The 24,171-nt window shown below is 38.1% G+C and overlaps 1 protein-coding gene across 6 annotated transcripts in view; it reads left to right on the top strand.

Moving 5' to 3' along the window:
- Window positions 1-19,837, top strand: part of LOC110786534 (MADS-box protein AGL24) — a 33,039-nt gene extending 13,202 nt beyond the window's left edge. For all 6 annotated transcript variants that reach the window (XM_021991095.2, XM_021991096.2, XM_021991092.2 and 3 more), the window contains 7 exons: window positions 18,059-18,137; window positions 18,609-18,670; window positions 18,762-18,861; window positions 18,956-18,997; window positions 19,090-19,131; window positions 19,238-19,380; window positions 19,463-19,837. In XM_021991095.2, coding sequence (XP_021846787.1) covers window positions 18,059-18,137; window positions 18,609-18,670; window positions 18,762-18,861; window positions 18,956-18,997; window positions 19,090-19,131; window positions 19,238-19,380; window positions 19,463-19,487 — 493 coding nt within the window. In that variant the 3' untranslated portion in view covers window positions 19,488-19,837. The remainder of the gene's footprint in view (window positions 1-18,058; window positions 18,138-18,608; window positions 18,671-18,761; window positions 18,862-18,955; window positions 18,998-19,089; window positions 19,132-19,237; window positions 19,381-19,462) is intronic.
- The last annotated feature ends 4,334 nt before the right edge of the window (window positions 19,838-24,171 follow it).

Consider the following 24,171-nt stretch of genomic DNA (forward strand, 5'->3'; position numbering starts at 1 on the left):
TCCAAAACTAGCCCGGAGGGCAACGACAAATAGTAAGTTCCTACGGCTAATGCAGCAATCCGTGCTCCATTTCCCACTCGTAGGTCGACTTCACCCTTGCTTAACTTTCTACTTCTTCTTAGTCCCTGTGGATTGGAACATAAGTGTGAGCCACAACCTGTATCTAATACCCAAGAAGTTGAATTAGCAAGTATACAGTCTATAACGAAAATACCTGAAGATGGAACGACTGTTCCGTTCTTCTGATCTTCCTTTAGCTTTGGACATTCTCTTTTGTAATGGCCTATTCCATCACAATAAAGACAGCTTGATGTGGACTTGTCCTGCTTTGATTTAGCATTGCCCTTGGACTTTCCACCTTTCTTGAATGGTCTCTTTCTAGCCTTGAGTAAATCTTTGGCTTCACAGTCCAGTACTATTTCAGCCTTTCTGACAAGGTGAATAAATTCTGCAACTGTTTCTTCTCTTGGTTCACTTAGGTATTGTTGCTTGAAGCGACCAAACCCACTGTGTAGTGAATTGAGCAAGACAGAGACTGCCATCCTTTCGCTTATTGGTGTTCCTAGTAGACTTAGGCGATCAAAATATGAACACATAAGATCCACATGGAACCTCAGTGGGACGCCTACCCTCTGTTTAGTGCGAAGGAGCTGAACATGTGTTTCTTGGACCTCCATCCTATAACACCTGTTGGGAGAACTAACCTTTAGCCCAGACATTGATTCAATCAACTCATGGACGTTCAGGTCCCTGTCCTCCGTACTTCCACGACAGATATCCCTCAGATTCTTGATGAGCGTAAAAGGTTCATAGGCTACAAACCTTCTAGCCCAATCATCAGAGATATTGTTCAGCATGAGACTCATAACCTTTTTGAGATCCGCATCCCAGGCGTAAAATCTCTCAGGGGTCATGTCTCTGGCATAGTAGCTTGGCATGGGATGTGATAGTACATACTCAAGTCCATTGAGTTTGACTATTTCAACTAGCTTAGCTTCCCATTCAAGAAAATTTGTCAGGTTCAGCTTGACCATAAGCTCAGAACCCATGATGATGTTTTGATTGTTGTTTGCCATATTAAAACTACAATTGAAAAGAATAAACAAATAAATAACCATTCACAGTTTCTCTTAATAAACTTAAATTCTAGCATACATGCATAATTCAATGTTTATTAAGCATTTTATTCAAGTTATGTGTTCCGGCAGGTGTGAATAAAATGATTCCAAGATCCTAAAATCATTGAAGAACTAAGCACAGTTTGTCGACTTAATCCTAGAACATCTTAGGTAAGCAAAAGCCTTTTGCTAATAGTCTAGAAACTATTCTTGGTTGATAGGTACGTCTAAGAACTTATTAGGTAAACCTATCGAATTTGCCACGACATAAAAGGACTCCTTACTTATATCGTTGAGTTTCACCAAAACTAACATGTACTCACAATTATTTGTGTACCTTGCCCCTTTAGGACCAATAAGTAACACCTCGCTGAGCGAAAACTATTACTAGATTGATGTAAAGGATATCCAAGCAAGTGTATATTTTGGCATGGCACCTTTTAACTCAATTTTTAAGTTTGGAACTTAAGGCTCTTACTATGTTGGTTAGATTTTAAGTGAACTAAAATCCTTAATCATGCAACATAATCAAGCTTATGATCTCATGCATTTTAAGACATATTTAAAGCAATAAATAACTTAAAACATGCATAAGATATTTGTGATCTAGTATGGCCCGACTTCATCTTGAAGCTTTGACTTCAAAGTCCGTCTTGAAAATCTCCGTGGGAGGCACCATTTTCTTCAAATAGGATAAGTTATAACTAATTACAACTATTTGATGGTACGCAGACCATATTTGAATTGAAAAACAACTTTGGTACTTTAGACCAATTACATTCAAATTAATGGTACGCAGTGTTAGGTTATGATACATATGACATTTACATAGATCATGCGGAAAAACCATTAACCCAGGAAACATATTATTTACACATAATCATATAGCATAATTAGATGCATACTCTTTGTTGCGTGCCTTCCCTAGCTGCGCCCGAACCGAACAAGAACAAGTCTTTTAGGACTCCAAGTGTCGTCCCTCCGTAGAAAGTCCACAGCACGTCCGGATCCGCCTTAAGATTGACCAACTAGAATCGCCCTTAAGGTACTCAGAAAATTCGGCACTTTTGAGCAAGATGTGTGTTTGATTTTCTCTCAAAAACTCACTTTTGAATACTTAAAAACTTGTGTATAAATTATGACCCCTAGGCCTTTATTTATAGAGTTATGGAAAAGGAATCGTAATCCTAGTAGGATGCGAATTAATTGGAATTAGAATTCTACATGAATTCTACTTAATCAATTTATCCAATAGGAATAGACATTTAATCATACACTGACTCTTGCAGATTCAGGAATCTCGCATGAGCTCAAACTCACACACACACGGCAGCCACAAGGGCTGCCCATGCGCGTGCGAGCAGCAGCCCGCGCAGCACGGCCCACGCATGCGCGGCCTTGTGCGCGCTGGGCTGTGGCGTGCGTGCTTGCTGGGCGATGGCCTGGCTTCGTGCTGGGCCTTCGTCCGGCAGGCCTCGTCCGATGCTAATTCGTACGATACGCTTCCGATTAAATTTCCATTTCCGGAATCTATTTCCGATACGAACAATATTTAATATTTCCGATTCCGGAATTAATTTCCGTTTCGAACAAATATTTAATATTTCCGTTTCCGGAATTATTTTCTGATTCCGGTAATATTTCCGATTCTGACAATATTTCCGTTTCCGGCAATATTTCCGATTCTGGTAATATTTCCATTTCCAATAATATTTTCCGATACGTACCATGTTTCCGTTTCCGGCAACATCTACGACTTGGATAATATTCATATTTCCGATACGATCCATATTTCCGTTTCCGGCAATATCATCGTTTCCGGAGTATTCATTTCTTGCCTGTGACGATCTTAGCTCCCACTGAAACCAAGATCCGTCGGTTCCGAATATTCATAGATGGAGTATTTAATGCCATTAAATACTTGATCCGTTTACGTACTATTTGTGTGACCCTACGGGTTCAGTCAAGAGTAAGCTGTGGATTAATATCATTAATTCCACTTGAACTGAAGCGGCCTCTAGCTAGGCATTCAGCTCACTTGATCTCACTGAATTATTAACTTGTTAATTAATACTGAACCGCATTTATTAGACTTAACATTGAATGCATACTTGGACCAAGGGCATTATTTCCTTCAGTCTCCCACTTGTCCTTAGGGACAAGTGTGCATTTCCTAATTCCTTTGTCGCTCGATGCTTGCTCTTGAACATAAGGTAAGAGTTGTCATCCTTATTATGTCCAGAGGTGTTCCTCGGTTTCAGAGTTCAACTGATCAAATAAACAGATAATCATAGCCTATGATTCATCCGAGCACGGCCATGCATTTCACAGTTTCTAGCTCTCCGAGTGGCCTTGTACAACTTTTAAGCATCTCATCCCGATTTATGGGAGGACAATCCCAATCTTGCGATCTTGAGATTAGACTTCGTTTGATAGGTGATTACCTGAGCGTTGCCTTTATAGCCTCCTTTTACGGTGCGACGGTTGGTCAACGTCAAAGCAACCAGTTCTCAAACAAGTAATCTCAAATCACTCAGGTATTGAGGATTTAGTGTCTAATAATTTAATGAAATTTACTTATGACAGACTTTCATCTCTTACAGTAAAGTTTCATAGGTCTTGTCCGATACTAGTCTTCCCAAAGTAAGTATCTATGCAAATGATTATGACATTGCCATGTCCACATAGTTCAAGAAACAGAACTACTAGTCATCTTGCATTCTAATCGTCTAACGTTTTCTATGCGTCCAATTTTATAGAAAACTCCGACTAGGGACCATTTTCAACCTTTGACATTCAAGTTCACTTGATAGACATTTCTTAGTCACAGGACTGGTCCTGACAGTCTATCTTGAATATATCGTCAAGTTGAAGGGACTCATCATTTAATAAACCACAAATTAAATGGAAAAATGAATTCCTTTCATTTATTGTGAATGATTAACCAATAATGTTTTACAAAGATTTAAACTCTAAAACTTTAAAACATTAAACAGAGACATCAAAGCCATTCTCCAATATGCTTGATTCCCATAGCTGCAGTGTGCGAGTTGTGCTTCGCTTGCGGCAGAGGTTTAGTTAATGGATCTGATATGTTGTCATCAGTTCCAATTTTGCTTATCTCGACTTCTTTTCTTTCAACGAACTCTCGTAGAAGGTGAAATCTACGAAGTACATGCTTGACTCTCTGGTGGTGTCTAGGCTCTTTTGCCTGTGCAATAGCTCCGTTATTATCACAATACAGGGCTATTGGTCCTTTAATGGAGGGGACTACACCAAGTTCTCCTATGAACTTCCTTAGCCATATAGCTTCCTTTGCTGCTTCATGTGCAGCAATGTACTCCGCTTCAGTTGTAGAATCCGCAATGGTGCTTTGCTTAGCACTTTTCCAGCTTACTGCTCCTCCGTTGAGGCAGAAGACAAACCCAGACTGTGATCTGAAATCATCTTTGTCGGTTTGGAAACTTGCGTCCGTATAGCCTTTAACAATTAATTCATCATCTCCACCATAGACCAGGAAGTCATCTTTGTGCCTTTTCAGGTACTTCAGAATATTCTTGGCAGCAGTCCAATGCGCCTCTCCTGGGTCTGACTGGTATCTGCTCGTAGCACTGAGTGCGTACGCAACATCCGGGCGTGTACATATCATAGCATACATTATTGAACCAATCAATGATGCATATGGAATCCCATTCATTCGTCTACGCTCATCAAGTGTTTTTGGGCACTGAGTCTTGCTTAGAGTCATTCCATGAGACATGGGTAGGTAGCCTCGCTTGGAGTCCGCCATCTTGAACCTATCAAGCACCTTATTGATATAAGTGCTTTGACTAAGTCCAATCATCTTTTTAGATCTATCTCTGTAAATCTTGATGCCCAATATGTACTGTGCTTCCCCTAGATCCTTCATCGAAAAACATTTTCCAAGCCAAATCTTGACAGAGTTCAACATAGGAATGTCATTTCCGATAAGCAATATGTCGTCGACATATAATACTAGGAAAGCAATTTTGCTCCCACTGACCTTCTTGTATACACAAGATTCGTCCGCGTTCTTGATGAAACCAAAGTCACTGACTGCTTCATCAAAACGTATATTCCAGCTCCTGGATGCCTGCTTCAATCCGTAGATTGATTTCTTTAGCTTGCATACCTTTTTAGCATTCTTTGGATCCTCAAAACCTTCAGGCTGTGTCATAAACACAGTTTCTGTTAAAACGCCGTTTAAGAAAGCAGTTTTGACATCCATCTGCCATATTTCGTAATCGTAATATGCAGCGATTGCTAACATTATTCGAATAGACTTTAGCATTGCAACTGGTGAAAAGGTTTCATCGTAATCCATACCGTGGACTTGCCTGTAACCTTTCGCAACCAATCTAGCTTTGAAAACTTCAAGTTTCCCATCCTTGTCCTTTTTCAGTTTGAAAACCCATTTGCTTCCAATGGCTTGGTAGCCATCTGGCAAATCGACCAAATCCCATACTTGGTTTTCAGACATGGAGTCTAATTCAGATTGCATGGCTTCTTGCCATTGCTTGGAGCTAGGGCTCGTCATAGCTTGCTTGTAAGTCGCAGGTTCATCACTTTCAAGTAATAGAACGTCATAGCTCTCGTTCGTCAAAATACCTAAGTACCTTTCCGGTTGAGATCTATATCTTTGCGATCTACGCGGGGTAACATTTCTAGATTGACCATGATTCTCACCAGATTCTTCTAAAGGTCTCTGAGTTTCATCCTGAATGTCATCTTGAGCATTCTCTAGAGTTTGTTGTTCGACTCGAATTTCTTCGAGGTCTACTTTTCTCCCACTTGTCATTTTGGAAATATGATCCTTCTCCAAAAAGACACCATCTCGAGCAACAAACACTTTGTTCTCAGATGTATTGTAGAAGTAATACCCCTTTGTTTCCTTTGGATAGCCCACAAGGATACATTTGTCAGATTTTGGATGAAGTTTGTCTGAAATTAATCGTTTGACGTATACTTCACATCCCCAAATCTTAAGAAAAGACACATTTGGAGGCTTTCCAAACCATAATTCGTATGGAGTCTTTTCGACAGCTTTAGACGGAGCTCTATTTATAGTGAGTGCAGCTGTATTTAGTGCATGTCCCCAAAATTCTAATGGAAGTTCGGCCTGACCCATCATTGACCTGACCATGTCTAGCAAGGTTCTGTTCCTCCGTTCTGACACACCGTTCCATTGTGGTGTTCCAGGAGGAGTCAATTCTGATAGAATTCCACATTCTTTCAGATGGTCATCAAATTCATAGCTCAGATATTCACCGCCTCTATCAGACCGCAGTGCCTTGATCTTCTTGCCTAATTGATTCTCTACTTCACTCTGAAATTCCTTGAATTTGTCAAAGGATTCAGACTTATGCTTCATTAGGTAGACATAACCATACCTACTGAAGTCATCAGTGAAAGTGATAAAGTAGCTGAAACCACCTCTAGCATTTGTACTCATTGGTCCACATACATCTGTATGGATTAAACCCAATAGTTCATTTGCTCTTTCTCCGACTTTAGAGAAAGGTTGCTTTGTCATTTTGCCAAGTAAACATGATTCGCATTTACCATAATCCTCTAAGTCAAATGGTTCTAGAATTCCTTCCTTTTGAAGTCTTTCTAAGCGTTTCAAGTTTATATGGCCTAATCGACAATGCCACAGATAGGTGAGATCTGAATCATTCTTTTTGGCCCTTTTGGTATTTATGTTATATACTTGTTTGTCGTGATCTAATAAATAAAGTCCATTGACTAATCTAGCAGATCCATAAAACATCTCTTTAAAATAAAACGAACAACTATTGTCTTTTATTATAAAGGAAAATCCCTTAGCATCTAAGCAAGAAACTGAAATGATGTTTTTAGTAAGACTTGGAACATGGAAACATTCTTCCAGTTCCAAAACTAGCCCGGAGGGCAACGACAAATAGTAAGTTCCTACGGCTAATGCAGCAATCCGTGCTCCATTTCCCACTCGTAGGTCGACTTCTCCCTTGCTTAACTTTCTACTTCTTCTTAGTCCCTGTGGATTGGAACATAAGTGTGAGCCACAACCAGTATCTAATACCCAAGAAGTTGAATTAGCAAGTATACAGTCTATAACGAAAATACCTGAAGATGGAACGACTGTTCCGTTCTTCTGATCTTCCTTTAGCTTCAAGCAATCTCTCTTCCAATGCCCCTTCTTCTTGCAGTAGAAGCATTCGGATTCAGAAGTGGGTTGACTGACCTTTCTCTTTGCAGATTTGGCGCCAGTTTGCTTAGTTGGGCTGGCCTTGTTGCCACCTTTCTTAGCATTCCTCTTCTTTCCAGATTTCTTGAACTTGCCCCCACGCACCATAAGCACATCCTGCTTATCACTTTTGAGCGTCTTTTCAGCGGTCTTCAGCATACCGTGAAGCTCAGTGAGCGTTTTGTCCAGACTATTCATACTGTAGTTCAGTTTGAACTGATCATACCCGCTATGAAGAGAATGGAGGATGGTGTCTATAGCCATTTCCTGAGAAAATTGCTGATCCAGCCGACTCATATTCTCAATGAGTCCAATCATTTTGAGAACATGTGGACTTACGGGCTCGCCTTTCTTAAGCTTGGTCTCAAGAATTTGCCTATGAGTCTCGAATCTTTCGACTCGAGCCAGATCTTGGAACATGTTCTTCAACTCACTGATGATTGTGAAAGCATCTGAGTTGATGAACGTTTTCTGCAGATCCGCACTCATAGTGGCGAGCATTAGACATTTCACATCCTTGTTGGCATCAATCCAACGATTGAGGGCTGCCTGAGTGATCCCGTCGCCTGGAGCTTCGGGCATCGCCTCATCTAGGACATACTCCTTTTCTTCCTGCATAAGAACTATTTGCAAGTTCCTTTGCCAGTCAAGGAAGTTTTTCCCGTTCAACTTCTCCTTTTCGAGAATTGATCGAATGTTGAATGAATTGTTGTTTGCCATATTAAAAACTACAATTGAAAAGAATAAACAAATAAATAACCATTCACAGTTTCTCTTAATAAACTTAAATTCTAGCATACATGCATAATTCAATGTTTATTAAGCATTTTATTCAAGTTATGTGTTCCGGCAGGTGTGAATAAAATGATTCCAAGATCCTAAAATCATTGAAGAACTAAGCACAGTTTGTCGACTTAATCCTAGAACATCTTAGGTAAGCAAAAGCCTTTTGCTAATAGTCTAAAAACTATTCTTGGTTGATAGGTACGTCTAAGAACTTATTAGGTAAACCTATCGAATTTGCCACGACATAAAAGGACTCCTTACTTATATCGTTGAGTTTCACCAAAACTAACATGTACTCACAATTATTTGTGTACCTTGCCCCTTTAGGACCAATAAGTAACACCTCGCTGAGCGAAAACTATTACTAGATTGATGTAAAGGATATCCAAGCAAGTGTATATTTTGGCATGGCACCTTTTAACTCAATTTTTAAGTTTGGAACTTAAGGCTCTTACTATGTTGGTTAGATTTTAAGTGAACTAAAATCCTTAATCATGCAACATAATCAAGCTTTTGATCTCATGCATTTTAAGACATATTTAAAGCAATAAATAACTTAAAACATGCATAAGATATTTGTGATCTAGTATGGCCCGACTTCATCTTGAAGCTTTGACTTCAAAGTCCGTCTTGAAAATCTCCGTGGGAGGCACCATTTTCTTCAAATAGGATAAGTTATAACTAATTACAACTATTTGATGGTACGCAGACCATATTTGAATTGAAAAACAACTTTGGTACTTTAGACCAATTACATTCAAATTAATGGTACGCAGACCATATTTTCTATCCTATTTGGGCCATACTAGTCACTTCATAACCTGCAAAACAGTACATATACAATATATACCATTCACCCATTCATTATCATGAATGGCCCACATAGCTGGTTAGTTAAAACACATTATGCATCACGTAAACATTTGCAGCAATTAATCAAGGTCACCAATAATCTACCAATTATTCAGTCCTTATTAATTCTAATCGAGTTGTTTTAACCTTAAGGATTTGTAGACCTAATCAAGAGTTTATGACTAAAAAGTGCTCCCACTCAAACCAATAAATTCATATGCTTTACTAATTTTAAACATAAAATTGTATTTCTAGTCTAACCGGAAACATACAAATTTAATTAAAATTTAAAGCTCATATAAATTTATAATTGAATCCAAAATTTAATTTAATTTCAGTCGCATTTAAATTAATTCATGATTTTAATTTTAGTAAAATAATTAGAATAAATTCCAATTATTATAATTATAATATTCAAAATTAAAATCCAAGAAATTAATTCAAATTATTAATTTTAAAATTAATTAAAATTACGTGAACTGAAATTTTCAAATTAAACATTCAAAACGATCTAATCGAAACGCAAACACCCTACGCGTTGCACGCCCATGGGCCGTACGCACACAGCCATTGCTGGCCATGTGCGCGCAGCCCATGCGCTCGTTGCATAGCTGCTGCTGTCCCATACGCAAGCCTCCGCACAGCGCCCACCGCACGCGAGCTATCGCTCGCAGCGCGCGCGCGTTACCGCGCTCGCTGGTGCGCGAGATCGCTCGCTGGTGCGCGCGAGCCATCGCTCGCTGGGGCGCTGCATCGCTCGCTGGTGCGCGCGAGCCATCGCTCGCTGGCGCGCGAGATCGCTCGCTGCGCGCGCGCGAGCCATCGCTCGCTGGTGCGCGCGAGTGATGCTGTGCGCAGCGCTCGTGGCACGCGAGCTTGCGCTCGCTGCGCACGAGGCTGCGCGCTGTTATGCGAGGCAGCGCGCGCTGTGGCGCAGCTCGCTTGCTGCCCACACGCGACTGCCTTGGCTCGCCCCTCGCCCATGCCCATCCGTTCATTGCTCGTGGCACACGACACAAGGCAGGGCTGCTGCCTTGCGCTCGTGCACTACGCCCTTGCTCATTGCATTCGTGCCGCACGGGCGACGAGCTCCCTTGCTCGTCGTCGCATGCCCGCATTATACAACACCCCTTAAGGGTAACACGAAGCGTCCATTGCTTCGTGCGTGCAAGTTATTTGAACGAATCGCATAAAAATTTAAAATTTATATTTAAAATTAATGACAAATTAATAAATATTATTAATTTCATAATTTTAGGGCGAAAAAATCGAAAATTTATTATCCAATTGATTTCCGATTGTTATGGATTCAAGTCTAGGTCATAAAAATTTAAAATTTATCGTAAATTTACAATTTTTATGGTGGTTTTTAATCATAGGTTTCTAATTAAATTACAATTAATTATGAAAATCAAATTAATTCTAAATTATTCTAATTTTCAACAAATTAATCATAATTACAAATTAGATTGCATAATTAACAAGACTAGGCATTCAAACTTGTTAAACATATGCAGTAGGTCAATCAAAAATTCAAGATTTATCAACAGGAATCGCAAATATTTAATTTAACATCTTAAATTTACGAAATTTTGCATCCGAAAAACTAAAACCTTCGAAAAGTCATAGTTAGGCTTCGAATTTGAGAATTCTGGGTTCGGCAGAAAAATACTATTTTTGTCAAAATTTTAGAATGCCTTTTACATGCGGAATTGACACAAAAATCACTCAATTCGGATGAGTAATGAAGAAACTGCCGAAAAACTGCGTACATATAATTAAATAAACGCAATTTGCAATTAATTAACAATTACGAAAATTAATCACCCCTTTTAATTCTTGCAAATTTGTAATATTTAACCATGTTCATGCAATTTAGATTATGAAAATAATAAGGGGCTCGTGATACCACTGTTAGGTTATGATACATATGACATTTACATAGATCATGCGGAAAAACCATTAACCCAGGAAACATATTATTTACACATAATCATATAGCATAATTAGATGCATACTCTTTGTTGCGTGCCTTCCCTAGCTGCGCCCGAACCGAACAAGAACAAGTCTTTTAGGACTCCAAGTGTCGTCCCTCCGTAGAAAGTCCACAGCACGTCCGGATCCGCCTTAAGATTGACCAACTAGAATCGCCCTTAAGGTACTCAGAAAATTCGGCACTTTTGAGCAAGATGTGTGTTTGATTTTCTCTCAAAAACTCACTTTTGAATACTTAAAAACTTGTGTATAAATTATGACCCCTAGGCCTTTATTTATAGAGTTATGGAAAAGGAATCGTAATCCTAGTAGGATGCGAATTAATTGGAATTAGAATTCTACATGAATTCTACTTAATCAATTTATCCAATAGGAATAGACATTTAATCATACACTGACTCTTGCAGATTCAGGAATCTCGCATGAGCTCAAACTCACACACACACGGCAGCCACAAGGGCTGCCCATGCGCGTGCGAGCAGCAGCCCGCGCAGCACGGCCCACGCATGCGCGGCCTTGTGCGCGCTGGGCTGTGGCGTGCGTGCTTGCTGGGCGATGGCCTGGCTTCGTGCTGGGCCTTCGTCCGGCAGGCCTCGTCCGATGCTAATTCGTACGATACGCTTCCGATTAAATTTCCATTTCCGGAATCTATTTCCGATACGAACAATATTTAATATTTCCGATTCCGGAATTAATTTCCGTTTCGAACAAATATTTAATATTTCCGTTTCCGGAATTATTTTCTGATTCCGGTAATATTTCCGATTCTGACAATATTTCCGTTTCCGGCAATATTTCCGATTCTGGTAATATTTCCATTTCCAATAATATTTTCCGATACGTACCATGTTTCCGTTTCCGGCAACATCTACGACTTGGATAATATTCATATTTCCGATACGATCCATATTTCCGTTTCCGGCAATATCATCGTTTCCGGAGTATTCATTTCTTGCCTGTGACGATCTTAGCTCCCACTGAAACCAAGATCCGTCGGTTCCGAATATTCATAGATGGAGTATTTAATGCCATTAAATACTTGATCCGTTTACGTACTATTTGTGTGACCCTACGGGTTCAGTCAAGAGTAAGCTGTGGATTAATATCATTAATTCCACTTGAACTGAAGCGGCCTCTAGCTAGGCATTCAGCTCACTTGATCTCACTGAATTATTAACTTGTTAATTAATACTGAACCGCATTTATTAGACTTAACATTGAATGCATACTTGGACCAAGGGCATTATTTCCTTCACGCAGACCATATTTTCTATCCTATTTGGGCCATACTAGTCACTTCATAACCTGCAAAACAGTACATATACAATATATACCATTCACCCATTCATTATCATGAATGGCCCACATAGCTGGTTAGTTAAACACATTATGCATCACGTAAACATTTGCAGCAATTAATCAAGGGCACCAATAATCTACCAATTATTCAGTCCTTATTAATTCTAATCGAGTTGTTTTAACCTTAAGGATTTGTAGACCTAATCAAGAGTTTATGACTAAAAAGTGCTCCCACTCAAACCAATAAATTCATATGCTTTACTAATTTTAAACATAAAATTGTATTTCTAGTCTAACCGGAAACATACAAATTTAATTAAAATTTAAAGCTCATATAAATTTATAATTGAATCCAAAATTTAATTTAATTTCAGTCGCATTTAAATTAATTCATGATTTTAATTTTAGTAAAATAATTAGAATAAATTCCAATTATTATAATTATAATATTCAAAATTAAAATCCAAGAAATTAATTCAAATTATTAATTTTAAAATTAATTAAAATTACGTGAACTGAAATTTTCAAATTAAACATTCAAAACGATCTAATCGAAACGCAAACACCCTACGCGTTGCACGCCCATGGGCTGTACGCACACAGCCATTGCTGGCCATGTGCGCGCAGCCCATGCGCTCGTTGCATAGCTGCTGCTGTCCCATACGCAAGCCTCCGCACAGCGCCCACCGCACGCGAGCTATCGCTCGCAGCGCGCGCGCGTTACCGCGCTCGCTGGTGCGCGAGATCGCTCGCTGGTGCGCGCGAGCCATCGCTCGCTGGGGCGCTGCATCGCTCGCTGGTGCGCGCGAGCCATCGCTCGCTGGCGCGCGAGATCGCGCGCTGGTGCGCGCGAGCCATCGCTCGCTGGCGCGCGAGATCGCTCGCTGGTGCGCGCGCGAGCCATCGCTCGCTGGCGCGCGAGATCGCTCGCTGGTGCGCGCGAGTGATGCTGTGCGCAGCGCTCGTGGCACGCGAGCTTGCGCTCGCTGCGCACGAGGCTGCGCGCTGTTATGCGAGGCAGCGCGCGCTGTGGCGCAGCTCGCTTGCTGCCCACACGCGACTGCCTTGGCTCGCCCCTCGCCCATGCCCATACGTTCATTGCTCGTGGCACACGACACAAGGCAGGGCTGCTGCCTTGCGCTCGTGCACTACGCCCTTGCTCATTGCATTCGTGCCGCACGGGCGACGAGCTCCCTTGCTCGTCGTCGCATGCCCGCATTATACAACACCCCTTAAGGGTAACATGAAGCGTCCATTGCTTCGTGCGTGCAAGTTATTTGAACGAATCGCATAAAAATTTAAAATTTATATTTAAAATTAATGACAAATTAATAAATATTATTAATTTCATAATTTTAGGGCGAAAAATCGAAAATTTATTATCCAATTGATTTCCGATTGTTATGGATTCAAGTCTAGGTCATAAAAATTTAAAATTTATCGTAAATTTACAATTTTTATGGTGGTTTTTAATCATAGGTTTCTAATTAAATTACAATTAATTATGAAAATCAAATTAATTCTAAATTATTCTAATTTTCAACAAATTAATCATAATTACAAATTAGATTGCATAATTAACAAGACTAGGCATTCAAACTTGTTAAACATATGCAGTAGGTCAATCAAAAATTCAAGATTTATCAACAGGAATCGCAAATATTTAATTTAACATCTTAAATTTACGAAATTTTGCATCCGAAAAACTAAAACCTTCGAAAAGTCATAGTTAGGCTTCGAATTTGAGAATTCTGGGTTCGGCAGAAAAATACTGTTTTTGTCAAAATTTTAGAATGCCTTTTACATACGGAATTGACACAAAAATCACTCAATTCGGATGAGTAATGAAGAAACTGCCGAAAAACTGCGTACATATAATTAAATAAACGCAATTTGCAATTAATTAACAATTACGAAAATTAATCACCCCTTTTAATTCTTGCAAATTTGTAATATTTAACCATGTTCATGCAATTTAGATTATGAAAATAATAAGGGGCTCGTGATACCACTGTTAGGTTATGATACATATGACATTTACATAGATCATGCGGAAACAACCATTAACCCAGGAAACATATTATTTACACATAATCATATAGCATAATTAGATGCATACTCTTTGTTGCGTGCCCTCCCTAGCTGCGCCCGAACCGAACAAGAACAAGTCTTTTAGGACTCCAAATGTCGTCCCTCCGTAGATAGTCCACAGCACGTCCGGATCCGCCTTAAGATTGACCAACTAGAATCGCCCTTAAGGTACTCAGAAAATTCGGCACTTTTGAGCAAGATGTGTGTTTGATTTTCTCTCAAAACTCACTTTTGAATACTTAAAAACTTGTGTATAAATTATGACCCCTAGGCCTTTATTTATAGAGTTATGGAAAAGGAATCGTAATCCTAGTAGGATGCGAATTAATTGGAATTAGAATTCTACATGAATTCTACTTAATCAATTTATCCAATAGGAATAGACATTTAATCATACACTGACTCTTGCAGATTCAGGAATCTCGCATGAGCTCAAACTCACACACACACGGCAGCCACAAGGGCTGCCCATGCGCGTGCGAGCAGCAGCCCGCGCAGCACGGCCCACGCATGCGCGGCCTTGTGCGCGCTGGGCTGTGGCGTGCGTGCTTGCTGGGCGATGGCCTGGCTTCGTGCTGGGCCTTCGTCCGGCAGGCCTCGTCCGATGCTAATTCGTACGATACGCTTCCGATTAAATTTCCATTTCCGGAATCTATTTCCGATACGAACAATATTTAATATTTCCGATTCCGGAATTAATTCCCGTTTCGAACAAATATTTAATATTTCCGTTTCCGGAATTATTTTCTGATTCCGGTAATATTTCCGATTCTGACAATATTTCCGTTTCCGGCAATATTTCCGATTCTGGTAATATTTCCATTTCCAATAATATTTTCCGATACGTACCATGTTTCCGTTTCCGGCAACATCTACGACTTGGATAATATTCATATTTCCGATACGATCCATATTTCCGTTTCCGGCAATATCATCGTTTCCGGAGTATTCATTTCTTGCCTGTGACGATCTTAGCTCCCACTGAAACCAAGATCCGTCGGTTCCGAATATTCATAGATGGAGTATTTAATGCCATTAAATACTTGATCCGTTTACGTACTATTTGTGTGACCCTACGGGTTCAGTCAAGAGTAAGCTGTGGATTAATATCATTAATTCCACTTGAACTGAAGCGGCCTCTAGCTAGGCATTCAGCTCACTTGATCTCACTGAATTATTAACTTGTTAATTAATACTGAACCGCATTTATTAGACTTAACATTGAATGCATACTTGGACCAAGGGCATTATTTCCTTCAGAACTTTCCTCCCATTCACTGAGAGGTCCTCATACATCAAGTTTGTTGAGCCCTCTCCTGTCTTTAGGCCTTCTTTCCCCATTGCGTACATCATATAGACGACACCCATCCTCCGGAGCTCTTCGTCGTAGCTGCATTCTTCTTTTTTGGTCTATTTCGGGGCTTCTTCCACTGACATGTCCGACAACTTTCTCTGGAGGTTGTCGATATCCCCTTTGTGCTTGCACTTCCACCAATTGTGTGGACCTCGACATAGCAAATAATTTTACCTACTAAATTTTTCCAAGGACGTGTCGACTCAATTCTCTTATTGATTGAGAAGGTGACTTCTAAGATTTCTGCGAGTCCCCCCTACCCCCCCATTTCCTTTCTTGAATCCCCAGACCGAGCTGGACAACACCCTTGAGTCGTTTCTCGCACTCTTAGGTGAGCTTGGAGTCGGGCCTTCCAAGCTTGTAGGCGTCCCCGTGATTCTTCTCCTGAGCGATGACCCTTTCCCGCGGAGTAGTCCATTAGTCGCTCTGCAGCAGTCATGGCTAGAGGTGTGCACAAGTCCAAAATCGGACAGGAATTAGTTAGACCGACATACTGAAATTTTGAGTTTTCATAGACCAAGGACCGAACCGAAATTATTCCGGTCAATCCGGTCCGGTCCTATTTAGACCACCATTTATTTTTATGCTATCGAGGTTAGACAATCAGTGACCCGTGTACTTGTGTTTTACATATAAAAGTGGCATGTATATATAGCTTTCCCTATATATGATATGTTGTCACCTTCATCTTATATCACTTTGCTACATTTTTCATCCCATCATCATTAATATACACCATCGTCACTCATCAAATCGATAGATTAAACAAAAACTAAGTTAGTTGTAATTCTACCAGAAGCCAAAAGTAAAACAATGTGTACTGTCGCAATTTTCTAGTTACTCCATATAACTAAAGCCTATTAGATTAACTAGACAAAGGAGATACTAAATAATTTTTTCCAACAAAGTTAGGTTGTCTTATATATTTTAAACCTTATTTTTTATTTTTTTTACCAAAAAACCAGGTCACTGATCTGGACCAAATTTTTTCGGGTTTTACCTGAATTGGAAAATCGAAATCATGAATTTTAAGGAACATAATTGTTTTATCCGGTCCAGTCCCATTACAGTTTGAATCTGGTCCAAATTATGGTTCGGACCGGACCTTGCACACCCCTATTCATGGCAGTCGAGGGGGTGTCAACCTTCGCCCTCAGAGCCTCATGTTGCGCCCATTAATTCTATCAACCTGTGAACAAAGTTGAACAACCGATCTTTCTTATTCATGTCTCGGGTATCCAACATGCAAGCCGAGTATTCTTTCACATAGTCACAAATGAAGCCCTTGTGGCGGAGCTCCTACAACTTCATTCGTGCGGTGAGCTCGGTGTTCTCACGGTAAAACTGTTCTTTGAGTTCCTTCTTGAATCCTTCCATGTGTTTATCTTGATCTTTCCAGCTTCTATGCCAGTGTGCTTTCTTTGCACCATAGCCTTGCGTCATCTGACAAGTGCATGGTCGCGATATCCACGTTTAGATAGTTGCTGAGCGGACAGATTTTGAAGTATTGTTCCACGTCGAAGAGAAAATTAGCAACCTCCTTCTAGTTTCTAACGTCGTTGTAGTATCGAGGCTTTAGAGGTTTGATTTTCATCGCACCACCTCCACCAAAGTATCTCCTTGCAGCGCGTATCAGGGTCGCGCACTCGTCCAGTGCTTTATCAACTTTCCCCTAAACAAAGCTAAGTTGTTCATGAAACACCTATTTCTCTTGCATGAGCTCGTCGACTGGATTGTCGAGTTTATCGATTTCTATTGCTTGGCCAATTACAATTTCCTCGAGTCGGTTCCAACTTTTTGACTTGCCCTCTAGCCTAAATAGTCTTTCTTCAATTGGTTCCATTTTGGGTTGCTTACTCGGGTCTCTTGATACCTGGGTTTGAACCTTGGCTCTGATACCAACTATCACGATCCGAGTGTTTTGGCACCGGATCGTGCGACACGCTCTTGCCTATGTGGTGGCAAGGGCGTAAGCTTTGTGCGAAAAGTGTATTTCAAGATTTTTGGGCACGAGCGGTGCTTGATTCAGAATGGGAACTCTTGACTATTTGTCAAAAAGAGTGAGGGTCGAGGGTCGATTGAGGCGCTTGTGTGCGTATAACAGGCACAAGCGTGGCTGACAACGAGAGTGTATCTGTATTAGTGAGACTTTGTTGAGTTTAAAAAGTTATAAGGACGAGCGAAACAATATCTATAAAGGCTTACAAAAACAATCTAGAGGGGTATTGGTCCGTTTACATTAGCACTTGTCACCATCTTGATAAGATTGTGATTGTAACATAACTCAAATATATTGCTCTTAATTTGCCTATCAAGGATGACACAGGTGATTCAACGACATATGCTACATGCAGACAACCTCAACAGGCTAGAGGAATCATCACTTCAGATTGAGGTAAGCTGTTCTCTATCTTATGTCACTTCAGTTTGCTACATAGGTATGATTTCTTAATTAAGTCATACCATTTTGCATGAAACAACGAGGAACTTCTCTTCTAGATGCAAGTGATGCTTGGAAGTAGGATGTTTCATGGATGTCAATACTACATTAGGTTTATCAACTTCTTTGCTTCTTCGCAACCATGATTTTGTGGAGATTTTACTTGCCTTTGTGTGTCTTGCAATTTTTTACTCTAAAATTCAGCGCGATTTAAGTAGAGTACATAGACTTTTTATGTGTTCAAATTGATACAAACTCTGGGAAAATTAACAAAATAAAATAAAATGCTTCAAGGTATTGGATCTTAGAAACCCTAGATCTTGTTGGAATTATAAATGTTGAACACTTGAACTAAGTCAGTAGAACTACAATTTTGAAATGATACATTGATATTGATGCAACATTTCCTGTGTTTGTACTTTGTAGGCTGAGGATAGTTTGCGTGATATACTAAGCAAAGAGCTCGAGGACAAGACTCGAGACTTAAGGTAAAGTAATTAAGCTTTGTATATACTGTTCTCTACTAAGCTGTATATGCAAAAAGATGAGTTATCCATGTTAACATGTAAGCTATGACAGCCAAATTAATGGCGAAGAGCTTGAAGCATTGGGCCTTGATGAGCTAATGAAACTAGAAAGACAAGTTGAAAGGGGTCAAACCAAAATTCGCCGAGCAAAGGTTGTGTACTTTTACTTGAAATTAATTGCATTAATCATGTATACATAAATTCATTAACAAGTGTTTTTTGCTTCAACTTTGTGAACATGTTTAGGGTGAAAAACTTCGGAAAGAGATAGTCACCCTCAAGGGAAAGGTACTCCTTTCAAATCAATCTTCCTTTCTTGTACATGCACTGATTCCTTAGTTGGTGCTGATGTATATATTGGAATATGAATATGATAATAGGAGATTCAAACGGCGAAAGAAAATGAAATGTTGAAGGAACAGGTCGGTAGAAGTGATCTCAAACTTGTTTTTTTTACAAATATAATTGAGTAAAGTTTATGAATTATTTACGAAGTATAACAGTTGCGTTGGTGAATACTACGTACAGATGAAAGATGTATCTAAAGAACGTTTATCGCTGCTGAATTTGGCAAAAACTGCGGAATCTGATGCCAGCGTCCCCTCAATAGCTCCAATTCAATGGCTGCCAAAACATGATAATTCAATCTCTAATACTTTTCTTACATTGGGGTGAGTGTACTGTGTGCTACCGTTTCTTTCTGATAAGTCTTTCTCCTTCCATTTCTGACAGATCTTCATCTTGTTAATGCAGCCCTCCTGTACAGACTACTGAGTGAAGATTCGTCAACCTATTATTGCAATAAAGCTAAGGAGTAGATGAATGCATATTTATATAAAAGCCATATACTTGGTATCAGATAAGGATAAAGCTATGTAAAACCCTAATTTAGACGATGCCCCTATAATATTATGCAAACAAAGCAGGAAGCAGAAGATGAACTTGTTCAACTTTTTGTATAGTAATTGTTTTTTTGGTACGAAAATTTAAGTAGTTACTCTCATCTTAGGTGTTGGCAACTCTATGGCATTTGTTTGCATCACTTGTTGTGGCTAATTTCTAGCATATTGTACCAATTGGGCCTTTTCAATACGCTTTTCGGTAAATAGGAAATAGTATTTGGGCCAACTGTTTTGGACGATTTTTTTATTCACAGAAAATTAATCGGAATGTTAATAGGAAGTGTTACCAATTTAGTTTCGTACTATGTAATCATTTTGTTGCTTTTTTTATTAAAAAACATTCATGACGTGCTTTTTCTAAAATAACTCTACAAGGTAGAGTTTGAGCATATCAACCATTGAATGAAAAATCAATGGTTCATATATTATCTTTTTAAAAGTTTCCCTATTTTTTTCTGATCAATATGAGCAATCTATCTATACCTAGTATTTAAAAAGAAACACCATAGATTATTAGAAGCCATGTGACATCTCATTATTAGAAGCCATATGGCATCTCTCCTTTCATCCATTATTTTGTTTTGTTTTTTTCCAATTCTTTTTATTGTTTCTATGGTTTACAACTTCTAATGCATCTTCCACTCCATTTTCCTTATTCAACATCAAGTTATTAATAGTCTAATATACTCATTAGTCTCTTCCACTTCACCCCTTTAACATCAAATATTTATTCAACATATAATTTTTATATTTTTCCAACCTTCAAATTACACCTCTATTTAATTCATATATTACCAAAAATCAGAAGTACTCACTAATTAAAACTTCAAAAGACATCTGAACAACCACTATACAACCGCCCGTTTTATGAACGGGCTCAAAAGCTAGTTGATTTTAAAATGTATGGTTTAGATAAAACTCTAGAGGATCCGGACTCCTATACTATCATACAGGTCGTATAATTTTTTTAATTATAATTTTAACTAAACAGAAGTCATTCCCTTCATATTTTTTCAAGAGCTAGATGTTGACTGGAATAAAAATTAATAAGATAGTGAAGTGATTTTCATATAATTAATAATGATGCAAGTGGTGGATGTAGGGTTGTCAATGGATCGGGTGGAGCTCAACCCGTCTCCATCCGTTGAAGATTCATCCTCATTCGAAACATCTATCACTTGATTTACCTTCATCCATATCCAATCCATATATTATTCACGGGTGAATTGGGTGGATTAGGTGAGTACCGGGTCAACAAGGTAGGCATCTAATCCATATAATTAGTAATCAAATCCAAAACAAAATTATAGCGCTTGATCATCTTATTGCTGGAATACAAAAATTATAGATGCATGACTATAGAGAAAGTTATTACATTGATGATTTAGATTTTAGATACATAAAAATTTACCTGCTTCAATTAATAGTTAGCAGATAATAGTGCCTAGTTGTTGATTCACCAAAAGGAGAGATTTTACAAAAAAAAAAAATTATCATATTGCTAAATTATAATAAATAACTCATGTTTATCTTATGGAATTTTGCTTGGAGTATAGTAATAGATTATAGATCGGAGTACTCACAGTAGTTGCTAGTGTTAGGAAAGAAATGAGTAATTTTTTAACAGGCACTTGCATAGCAAAGTTAAACTAAGGGTGTGTTCTCTTTAACTTATAAGACCTGAACTTATCTGAAATTACCTGAATTTATAGGAACTTATCTGAACATAGGACCTTAATTAACTTATAGGACCTTATTAGAACTTATATGACCTTAAACTTATAGGACCTTATACGACCTTATTGGAACTTATAGGACTTTATACGACCTTATATGACCTTATTGGACCTATATGACCTTATAAGACCTTATAAGATCTTATTAAACCTTATTAGACTTTATTTAAAGTTTATATTACTAAACTTTTAACCATTAGAATATTGAAAATAATTATCCAAAATTTATACTCTGATGATTGAAACAATCAATTGATAAGATATATAAGTATCATTGTTATTAAGAAAAAAAATTATGTTACCTCTAAATATTTAGAGGTGCTGTTAAAAACGTTGTAATTACTACTACGTACATGTTATTTGTTGTATGTCTCACCAAAAAGATAGTCAATTAATTTGTGATGTACACGTAATATTTAAAAGTAAGTTTTTTCCTTAATTTATATTGATAATATTTAATAATAACATATTAATAATACTTACAAATAATTGATAATTATTAACTTCAATTAGTGATCACAAAGAATTTTAATATAATAACATAAATATGATGTATTTAATATTACAACGCAAATAATCATAATATTACATAATCTATTTAAGACCTTATTGGAACTTATACGACCTTATTGGAACTTATACGATCTTATTGGAAATTATATGAACTTATTGAAACTTATATGACCTTATTGAAACTTATTGAATCTTATAAGACCTTATTGAAACTTATTGTAACCTATCTGAACTTACTGAAACTTATCTGAACTTATAGGACCTGAAAATAAGATCCTATAAGTTGAAGAGAACAAGGCCTAAAAGGTTTTTTATTTAAAAATAAAACGGATGGATGGATAGGTCGGATGATGGGTTGGATGCTCCTCCACCCGATTATTACCCGATCCGTCACCCGACCCATACATCATCTGTTAAAAATCCGAGTTTTTTATGGCTTTCGTTCATATATTTGGATCGGGTGGATGTTATCCATCGAATTCAGATGAAATTGCAAGTCCTAGGTGGATGTGTTAATTTATTTATTGTAAGGGTGAGATTATCCATCAGACTCACCCCCAATCTTCGGATTCTGCCACATCATCTTTCTACTAACTTTTTTTTTTCCAGACTCATACAAGACTCTTCTTATTTTTACACATTATCCCCAGACTCGCCCCAGACTCAACTAAATTCCTAAAAGTAGATAATTAAATGAGATAAAGTATGATGAAGTGGTATAATTTGATTTGGTTGGAGAAAAGGTGAAATTTTAAGTGAGTATTGGATTTTCAAACTCACTTCAAGACTTGTTGTAGTCTTTTACCACATTATTCCAAGACTTAAATTCGAAACTCACCTTAAAACTTGGGATTGACTCATCCTAAATAGTTTTTAGTTTGTAAATTCTTTATTGTGAATACTCCCTCTGTTTCTGAAACTTTTTCCCATTTTCTTTGGGCACACTTACCAATGCACATTTTGTATCATTTATATCTTGGCAATTTGCCAAAATAGACCTTTTATAAACCAAATTTTACAAGAAATGACCTTATATAATTTTTTTGTGATCGAAATCACACCCTTAATGTGATTTTTTTTTTTTTTGTAAAACACAACCAAAGACAAGTTTCCCGCATTGACTGAGATTTTTCGGTCATTGACTGAGCTTTTCAGAACATTGATTTGCACATGAGCAACACGTGTGTCTTTATTTTGCTAACCACACCCAATTAAAAACTCGGATGTGTAGCTTTGTTAGTATTTGATGGATTTGGGAGGAGAGAGAATTTGGAACTATGAGGGTTAGCAAAATAAAGCTCAGAGGTCCAGGTTTTTAATTGGGTGTAGCAAAATAAAGCCACAGGTGTTGCTGACGTGCGAGTCGATGGCCGGAAAAGCTCAGTCAATGTCGGAAAGCTGCCTTTTGTTGTCTTTTGCAAAAAAAATTACATTAAAGTGTGATTTCACAAAAAAAATAAAATTATACGAAATATAAGGTCATTTCTCGCAAAAATTAGGGTTATGAAATGTCTTTTTTTTGCAAATTTGTCTAATATCTTTAATTATATGTCAGTAAAAATTATAAAATTTTGACATTGTGAAATTACTTATTAAGACAAATCAAATAAGACCTTACATGACTATATTTATTCTAATATATTGGAATAGATTTTGAAGATTTTCTTCCATTATGAATAGTATCACGATTCCAAATGGGGAGAACAAAACGGGACGGAGGGATTGGTCGATAATGGTGAATAATTTATTGTGAGAAAAGATGATGTGAGACATGTGTAGGGATCATGATTCATGGAGTTAAGTACACATATGGGTACTCACCTTTTAAGTTTTTCACCGACCTGGAATAGTATCCCAAGTTTCGGCTATGTCTAGTCGTATTTGTTCTTGTTTTTTTCTTTGTCTTTTTTGTGCTCTTTAGCTTTTTTATTTTTTTTTTATTTTTAATTCTTCTTCTTTATAATTAGAAATATCCAATTCTGGGTTTTTTCCCATATAATTTTTAAAAATACGTTTAATTAATCTGGAAAAACGACCGATATTTTTTCCTGTTATCAATAAAGGCAATAGAATGTATTTTCTAAGAATTGATTGAGTTAGTAATATCAAACTTCTTAGTGAAAGTAAAGGTGCATTGCCGATTTCTTGACAAAACAAGAAATTGGTTATTGCTCCTTTACTAGTACTAGTTATAAATAGTTCAGTTATAAGTAAATTTGAATAAGGGGCGGATGTAGCCAAGTGGATTAAGGCAAAAGCATCAGTAACGGTTGGACGATAGTAAAAAGTCATCGCAAACCCTTCGATTATG

Source organism: Spinacia oleracea, chromosome 4, assembly GCF_020520425.1.
Source record: "Spinacia oleracea cultivar Varoflay chromosome 4, BTI_SOV_V1, whole genome shotgun sequence".
NCBI classification, from domain to species: domain Eukaryota; kingdom Viridiplantae; phylum Streptophyta; class Magnoliopsida; order Caryophyllales; family Amaranthaceae; genus Spinacia; species Spinacia oleracea.